Source organism: Octopus bimaculoides, chromosome 3 (assembly GCF_001194135.2).
Source record: "Octopus bimaculoides isolate UCB-OBI-ISO-001 chromosome 3, ASM119413v2, whole genome shotgun sequence".
Taxonomy (NCBI): Eukaryota; Metazoa; Mollusca; class Cephalopoda; order Octopoda; family Octopodidae; genus Octopus; species Octopus bimaculoides.
In genome coordinates this window covers 15,770,411-15,779,916 of record NC_068983.1, presented here as the reverse complement: position 1 = coordinate 15,779,916, position 9,506 = coordinate 15,770,411, and the positions used below count along the sequence as shown (strand labels likewise).

The window sequence follows — 9,506 nt, the reverse complement described above, 5'->3', positions numbered from 1 at the left end:
TGTATATATCTTCATCGTCTCCACATGGGTACCCAAAAACAACCCGGAAGTATTTCTCGCTTCTTTGATGAAGATATATACAGATAAACTTCATTCCCTTTACTGTCGGATACGTAGTTGTTCGTTTTTGGTGAGGTGAGAATTCTGTTTATTTATATATATTTTGGGGACAATACTGTGCTGATGAACGAAATCTAGATTCATTCTAGTAATCGCGAAATCGGTCGATACACAATTAAGTCTATTTAAAAGAAAGTTGGTCATCTTCTGTTGGTTGTTTTTCCTCGCATTAGGTACTAAATGTGGTTATTTTGAGAAGTCCGCTGTGTGGCGTTATTATTTTTCTGTAATAATGCCCTTTATATAAATATATATATATATATAAACATATACACACATATATATATATACACACGCACGCACATGCACACACACACATAAGCAAAACATTCAGACACTGAGATTTGAAATCAGATGTCACTACTGTTCATATCATGTGGATAAATTTTAAAATTGATGATATCACCAGCAGTGACATAGGTGGATTGCAGGCGCAATAGCATTAAATAGCTATGAATTTGCACTTATAGAGAGAACCAAAATTCTTAAGGACTACGCTAAACCTGGTGTGTTATATAATCATAAAGAAAGTTTCTCAAAATGTGTTCTTTTCAAGCGCTACCTACTGGAAAATTGGATCTCCCCATTTGCTGGTTAGGCTAATCTGAGACCGTAAAGATTTTGATTACAGCTTTTCTTTATCCTCTGGTCCAGGGGAGATAACCTGCCTCAATAATGATTTTATAGAGCAGCTGTCGGACCGTTATCCTAGCGTTCCCTCACGCCCACGAGGTAGAAAGTTAAATGTCTTTTTATAGAGTCTGAAGAGTTGTCCACAAAGCTGCAGCTTTCATGGATACCATTGGTTACTCAGTGTCCAGAATTTAGTTTTTTGTTTTTTATATATACATATATATATATACTTTCGTTCTTTTAGCTGTTTCAATCATTTTGACTGTGGCCATGCTAGAACACCACCTTTAGTCGAACAAATAGCCGCCAGGATTTATTCTTTGTAAGACTACTACTTATTTTATTGGTCTCTGTTACCGAACTGCTAAGTTACAGGGACGTAAACACACCGGCATCAGTTGTCAAGCAGTGGTAGGGAGTACAAATACAGACACACAAACATATACATATATATATATACGACAGGCTTCTTTCAGTTTCCATCTACTAAATCTGCTCACTAGGCTTTGGTCAGCCCAAAGCTATAGAAGACACTTGCCCAAGGTGTCATGCAGTGGGGCCGAACACAGAACTATGTGTTTGGGAAGCAGGCTTCTTACCACACAACCACCCCTGCACCAATATAATACATATATATATATGTACATATATATATATGTATATATATATATATATGTACGTGTGTCTTCTTGTCTTGACATCAGATACTATTGTAAATGAATGTCATTCATTTCCAATGTTCTGTGTAAATACATCCAGTCATGGAGAAATATTACCTTCCTTGGAATCAGGTGATGGTTGGCAACAGGAAGAGCACCCAGCTGTAGAACATCTGCCTCAATAAACTCCATCTGAACTATGCAATCATGGAAAAGTGGATGTTAAAATTATGATGATGGTGATGGTGATGATGATTACCACAGTACATACTGTAAATGTGGTTGGCATTAGGAAGGGCATCCAGTCATTGAAACCATGCTAAAGCAATCCCTGGAGCACAATGCAGTCCTTAGACACATCAGACCCTGTCAAACTGTCCAACCCAAGCCAGTATGGAATGCCTGCATTAAATGGTGATGATTCATGATTATCACAATGATGAAGATATAAAACATTAGGCAAAAACATCTTGTATTCTATTTTCTTTATTGTAACAAAAAGAAATGATTATGACAGATTAGGAAAATGAAAAGTTAGGATATATTTATTTTACTTAGCAATCTTCATTAAACTTTGGTATTTCATCACCAATCAGATTTATTCTCTCCACACCATTCTTAGTAATGGCAGCAAGACGAATAACTCCACCACTGCTACCATCTCTGGTCATTGCTAAGGAAATACCTGCAAATGAAGATAATTAGTGATAATGATAATTTGCTTTAATAGCAGAGACGATGAGAGAAAATGAAATAAGTAACAGAAAGGAAGGTGGAACAAAAATAGATGTCTAGGACAGCAGTTGTGATATTTTGATATTGAAAAGTTGACTATAATCTCAATTTCAGTCTTTGCTATCTTGTTATATAAATTGTAGGTGGGGAAACTAATAGAATCAATAAGCCATTGCTTTGAGTTCAAATACCACCAAAGTCAGCTTTACTTTTCATCTTTTTTGAGATTGATAAATGACATACCAGCCCTGTGTAAGGGTCAATTCTTTTCCATCTCTTTCTTTTTACCTGGAAGAAATCAGCTGTAATCAACTCTGTCAGGTTTAAAAGTACCCAAAACACACCCTATTACATCAGTACTTCTATGACTCCCTCTGATGTTGAGGAACCAATGCAATACAAGTTATATAAGATGTGTTATCACTTAAAGCACATTACTCTGCTTTCTCCAATCAATTACCATCATATCAAAATCAAATAATTAACTCATACAATTAAAAGACCTTTGTCCAAAATTTTCCAATGAGTTTCAATTATGAGCAAGGTACTTAACTCTGCTGGACTCAATTTGACTGGCTGATAAACAGGTTTTGCTTCTACGTCCTAGTCATTGGTGTGGAGGGAACCTCCAAGTGGTAGCTAGACCAATGAGAAATTTCAACCAAATCTCCTTGAAATCACACTCTCCTCTCTTGAAATGGGAAGAACACATTTGGATTATGCAGTCCTCAATATGCTATGCTGAGAGAAAGTATGAGGTGAACACAACCAGAATGCTTTTGATCAAATACTGCTTGGTCAGGACTGACTTGAAACTAAATAATCGTGACTTCTCGTCAAGTAGCTGTAGGAAGAAGAGTCCTATGCGTAAAATCGTTGGCACTCCGTCGCTTACGACGTCGAGGGTTCCAGTTGATCCAATCAACGGAACAGCCTGCTCGTGAAATTAATGTGCAAGTGGCTGAGCACTCCACAGACACATGTACCCTTAACGTAGTTCTCGGGGATATTCAGCGTGACACAGTGTGACATGGCTGGGCTTTTGAATTACAGGCACAACAGAAACAGGAAGTAAGAGTGAGAGAAAGTTGTGGTGAAAGAGTACAGCAGGGTTCGCCACCATCCCCTGCCGGAGCCTCGTGGAGCTTTAGGTGTTTTCGCTCAATAAACACTCACAACGCCCGGTCTGGGAATCGAAACCGCGATCCTATGACAAGTCCACTGCCCTAACCACTGGGCCATTGCACCTCCACTATGCGTTAAATAACATACCAATAACACGTAAAAAAACCTCCTATTCAAAACCATCCTACACATTCCAGTAAAGAGAAAGAGTGTAATGTAAAAAGAAAAGCAGAGATGTTCACTTATTACTAGAATATGCAAACTTATGAATGTATAAATTGCTTTATATTGAAGTAGAAAGACAAAATATATTTACAATTAGCTGTAAACTTCAAGCATTCTTCTTTAGACATGTTAGGTTTGAAGTTGGAGTCAACATAACTGTAAATATAGATGCTTCCAGAACCAGCAATAGCAAATGGCATACGAATGATCATACCACCCAGGGGGATACAGTAAACCTGGAAAAAGAAAGAACAAGAAATAACAGGGGTTAAACATTATCAGTGAAAACATAAATTGTTATTTGGAACATTTACCAACATAGAGAGGAAAACATCAGTGAAGTAATATCAAATATTAGGAAGTTGCAGGAAAACAAAGGGAAAAAACAAGTTTGGCAAATAAAAATAATGAAAACTTTATGTTCCTGAATTTTAACCACTTTCACATTCTTCCTACCAAGCCAACACAAGAAAAGTAAGTAAGAAATTCGTTTTTCTTGTTGTTAGGGAAGAATTTGGCCACAAGAACTGTGCCTCGAGTGAGGTTATAGTAAGAAGACACTTGCCCAAGTGCCACACAGTGGGACTGAACCTGGAACCATATGGTTGAGAAGCAAGCTTCTTACCACACAGCCAAGCCTGCACCTAGAAAGCCATGCCTGTGCCTATACACAAACATATATATATATATATATATATACACATACTTTCACACAAATGTATACAGTTATAAAAACAGACAGGTAGATAAATAGATAGATAGATAGATCCATACATACACAAGTAAATATCTACATACATAAAAAGCACCATCTGATCATGGTCGATGCTAGTGCCGGTGACACGTAAAAAGCACCCACTACACTCTCGGAGTGGTTGGCGTTAGGAAGGACACCCAGTTGTAGTAACACCACCAGATCAGATTGGGGCCAGGTGCAACCTCCTGGCTTCCGAGGCCCCAGTCAAACCATCCAACCCATGCCAGCATGGAAAACAGACGTTAAACGATGATGATGATGATGATACATACATACATACATACTTATATATTATCAAAACATGATGGGCTTTTTACAGTTTCTACCAATCAATGAACTCCTAAAACATTAGTCAATTCACCGTACCAGCTGCCACTGCTACACAATAGGAACAAATTCTAAAATCATGTGCTTCTGAAGTAATTTTCTTAACCATACAGATCATGTTTAGTGCACATATATGATTTGAAGACATACCTGACCTCCCATCTGTTCATCCCATCCGGCTACTATAATACCAGCTGTAATGCTGTCTCTATAATTGTAACAAAGATCTTTGAATATATTAGCAGCGACATTGACTCGAGGCTCTTCACCCATTTCCATTCTGAAAAATGAAAAAATAAAATGTATTACAGATTATTTCAGCAATCCAATTATCAACACTGGGGTAAATAGAAAAATATAATGTCTGAATACTTGAAGTAACATAAAACAAATTTTTTAACTAGATTTTTAACTATCATGACAAATGAGAACAATTTCTTCCAGTTATCTTTTTATCTTTTACTTGTTTTAGACATTGAACTGCAGCCATACTGGAGCACTGCCTTGAAAGATTTTGTCAAGTAAATCGACACCAGAATTTATTTTTTAAGTCTGGTACTTATTTTACAGGTCTCTGTTACCAAAGTGATAAGTTACAAGGACATTAACAAACCACCACCAACGTCAAGCAGTGATCGGAGACAAACACAAGACACAGACATATACAGACGTACACACACACACACATACATACACTAATATATACGTGCATATATATATATATATATATATATATATATATGTATATATATATATAGGCTATAGTAGAAGACACTTGCTTAAGGTACCAAGTAGTAGGACTGAACCCAAGTTTCTTAACCCCACAGCCATGTTGTAGTGAAGTTATGAAATAAAGTAAAATTAAGAAATGTGTTGTGATCAACCCTGTAGACCCATTAATGAGAAATTATTTCTAATAGATTGGGTCATAGAGTACTTCAATCACTTCTCACTGAACATAATTTCATTTTAATCAGAGCTCATTAACCCAATTTCACAAAATATAACATAACACCACTAAGAATTTTTTAAGCTATACTAAAAGCAGAAAAGACTAACTTTTTTAACATTATTTCTTAGTGCTGAAGACTCTAAAATATATTTTTTGCTTTTTTACTCTTATTATCAGTTCAAGCTTTATATTAACTGCACTAATTACAGTTTATATTCACCAGCAACAGGAGCTACGAACACTGTCCTTGTTCATCAATGATAACATTATAGGACAATCACTTACCTGTAAAAGTTAAGGTGGTAGTGGACAATATCTGCAACAGCTTGTGTATCAGCTGATGATCCAGATCGGCAACAGTAAATATAATCAGTCATCTTTGTCAACTTATCGCTTACTCGATTTGCTATGTAAACTCTGAAATATAAAATAAGTAAAATTGGGGTCATTTTATTAGAAAGAAAAACAAGTAGGGAAATATTTAAGAAAACAAATTTAGAAATAGATGAATACAAATAATTAATTACCCTGCTGTTGATCTTGAATCAGCCCCAATGACTACACCACCATTAAATTCAACTGCAGCAATTGTAGTCTGGAAGAAATATTTATAAAATATTTATTGTTAAGTTCTACTTTCTGTTTGGGCATTGAATTTAAATATGCAATTGAATTGCCAGATAAACAACTTGAAAAGTTTGGGATCATTTTTTTTTTTTTCCAATAAGTTATGTGGAAGTTATATGCAATATTACCACACTTGAATAAATTATTCTATATCAATTTGAATATTTCAGACAGCATTTACTATTTTCATGATAATTAAAAATATAACAAGTACCAACAGCTTGTTAAAGTAGTGGAAATGTAACAGTGAAGGACAGTTTGTCAAATTATTGGAAAAGTAACACTGAAGAATAGCTTCTTAAATTGTGAAGGACAGTTTGTTAGAAATCATTATCATTTAAAATCTATTTTCTATGTTGGTATGGGTCGGATGGTTTGATAGGATCTGACAAGCAGTAGGGTTATGCTGAGCTCCAGTGTCAGTTTTGCCATGGTTTCTAGGGTTGGATGCTCTTTCTATCACCAACCCGTACAACCTGCTTTTTCGTACCACCAGCACAAGTGAGGTTGCCAAGTAACTTGGAAGACAGAAAATGAGAACAAGGAAAAAAGAAAAAGTTCCCACTACTAAGTGGGGGAAATAACTGAGAGGTGGAAAAGTAACAAGGAAGAATAGCTTGTATATTGGCAGGAGAGATTTATGTATTTCATATTTTACACAATGAAGGTGCATGGCTCAGTGGTTAGAGCATCAGGCTTACAATCATGAAGTTGTGAGTCTGATTCCCAGACTGGGCTGTGTGTAGTGTTCTTGAGCAAGACTTTTTATTTCACATTGCTCCAGTTCACTCAGCTGTAGAAATGAGTTGCAATGTCACTGGTGCCAAGCTGTACCATCCTTTGTACAACATCGTGGTGTGGAGAGGAGAGACTGGTATGCATGGATAACTGCTGGTCTTCCACTAACAGTGTTTCAGGGTAACTTTTTAGGTGCAATCCTATGGTCATTCATGACCAAAGGGGGGGGGGGTCTTTATTTTACACAAGAAATACCAATCTTATCAATTTTGTTGGCTTGGAAAAACCATACAAATTAATTCATTGAAGAAATAAATAAAAATAAAAAAGATCTGGTTGATGGAGAAAATGAGATATGCCGGTTGAATCTCATATACCAAAGTAGTAGAGAAAAACTCGTTATCTAGTTCAGTTCCTAACATTGTCAGCCAGAGAAGGAAGAGAATTGCTCACTAGTGTTAACAACTATTACAGACAAGATGAGAAATAATAGTATTATCAACTATTACCAATAAGTGAAGAATGGAAACGAAAAATCATGCAAGAATATATCAGCTGAATACTGAGAATATTATGTCTGCAGAATAAGTGAAATTTATGAAAACTTACAATCAAAACAAGAAGAAGAAAAATCAAATGCAAGAAAAATTCATTAGGTATGTTAGTCTTAGACTTTTTTCCTTTGACTCATACACACACATATGGTGAGTTTAAGCATAAAACAGTAGAATATTTTGGCCACCAGTACAGCTTTAGTACTTGAGACCTACTTCCCTATAACACTCACCAGTGGGTCCCCTATGACACTCAGCAGTGGGTCTTCTCTCTCAAGTAATTTCATAAAGTGTAGTTGTACTCAATACCAGCAAAACATTTGACTGAATCTGGAGATGGTACACAAATCTACTAGCAAACCTACCTGTCTATGAGATCAATCAGGCTTTGTGCTAATGTAGCATGCTCTAACACCCCCAGTATATCCACAAAGTTCAGCTTTATCCATTATATTTTTCCTCTTGTGCATCAGCAACCTACTTGCCATCATCACCCTGACCAGCAACTACACCTACACAGATGATAGCAGCCTCCATTCATCCTTTACCCATATAAAACCTATTAAAACTGCACCAAGTTCATGAACGTCGAACTGAAAAACATCCTCTAGAAGGGTTTGTACTAATCTTGTCTCTTTCTACAGAAATAATCACTGGCCATATCAAGAAGACATTATCGTAACCCCTTCCTCACAAATGGTAGACCTCACCATTACTGAGGATCTCTCTGGCCAAGACACATCAACTAACAAATGTTGTATGAAGAAGTATTTCAGCCTTCGACATCTACTAATCCTCTACAAAGTTCAATTGAGACTCGTATCTAAAACAATCAGCGCTGCTGCTATACACACAAGCAGCCTAGGCACCATTCAAAACATGACTGGAATAAAGTCGTTCGTCAAACACCCTCAGGTATAAAATCATTCACTCAGTTGTCTCTTAGAAATTCCCTCCTTCACTATGTTATTGTTTAGTTTCGACAATTTGATCGAGCAAATCAAAAGACATTTTAATCACAACCATCCAGTTTTTTTTTGTTTTTTTTTGTTTTTCAAACACAATGTATCTAGGTTCACACTGCCCAAAGTAACCTTATTTTAAGATGGTAGGGTGCGATTTGGATGAGACTGTACTGTCTTTTGTAAAAGAACGAGCGAACACAAAAGGAACAGAATCGATCTCACCGATCTAAGAGGACACGGAAAGGCCATGAGCACTGCTCAAACCAATTTTTTAAAAACAGAAAAACTAAAATTACATAAATAAAAGAAATACAAATATTATACTCGAGCCGACATGGAAACTTAATATATTTCTATAAATCAGATGTCTATTACTTAGAAAAAAAGCTATTGTCGAGATTACCATGCTATTGGTAATCTCTTAGTAAAAGAATAAATAAGAAAAATAAAGTTATTCATTAGAGAAAAATGAAAATCAGGAAACAGACATCAGTTAATTACATTATAGATAATTAATGAATTGACTGTAAGGACACATAGCTCTTATGTGATGTTGATAAAGGAATCAATAAAGATTAGTAATAGCTATAGATTCAAAGATCTAAAAGAATCTGCATATGTTATAGATGATAACGGCACCACTTACTCCTGTGCTCTGTTCTTTGTTCATCCAATCCATCCCCATGTCACTATAAATCTGGTTACTCATGCTGGGATAAGACAAACCGCCAGTCATCACAGAAGCCATCTTGGATAATAACGAGCAGTGAACTGTTTCCGGTTAATTGTGGTTAGCTCCCTTGTTAGATATAATTCTGATTTCATTCGTAACACCAAAAATTTCGGATCTTGTTCAAAACGAGGGCACCAGTTTTCATTAATGTTTTATGTAGTGTTTTTGGTACCGAAAGACTTTCAAACTTTGTATACTTATCTAGATCCTAAAAACCGGGGGTGGGGGGGGATCGAAATTCTGAATTTGATATTTTTGAAAATTTTTTTTCAGAATCGGAATCTCCATAGCCTAAAACGTGGGATTCCGAAAAAAAAAAAATTAAAAAATAAGGTGGGAAAGGTTCAGATTACATA

At 36.0% G+C, this 9,506-nt stretch overlaps 1 protein-coding gene across 1 annotated transcript; it reads right to left on the bottom strand.

The window, feature by feature from the left end:
* Window positions 1-1,880: 1,880 nt before the first annotated feature.
* On the bottom strand, window positions 1,881-9,217 carry LOC106882639 (proteasome subunit beta type-6). Its single transcript, XM_014933420.2, has 6 exons — window positions 9,064-9,217; window positions 6,061-6,128; window positions 5,819-5,950; window positions 4,732-4,861; window positions 3,589-3,733; window positions 1,881-2,097 (listed from the first exon to the last, which is right to left on the bottom strand). Exons 1-6 carry the CDS (start codon window positions 9,163-9,165, stop codon window positions 1,967-1,969), a joined length of 708 nt encoding a protein of 235 aa, XP_014788906.1. The 5' UTR covers window positions 9,166-9,217; the 3' UTR covers window positions 1,881-1,966.
* Between the last annotated feature and the right edge of the window lie 289 nt (window positions 9,218-9,506).

Coding starts and splice junctions, on each gene's coding strand:
- LOC106882639 (XM_014933420.2), bottom strand. CDS start 9,165: ATGGCTTCTGTGATGACTGGCGGTTTGTCTTATCCCAGCATGAGTAAC. Junction 4,862..5,818: donor TACCACCTTAACTTTTACAG/GTAAGTGATTGT, acceptor TTCATTTTTCAG/AATGGAAATGGGTGAAGAGC. Junction 3,734..4,731: donor ATGAACAGATGGGAGGTCAG/GTATGTCTTCAA, acceptor TTCTTTTTCCAG/GTTTACTGTATCCCCCTGGG.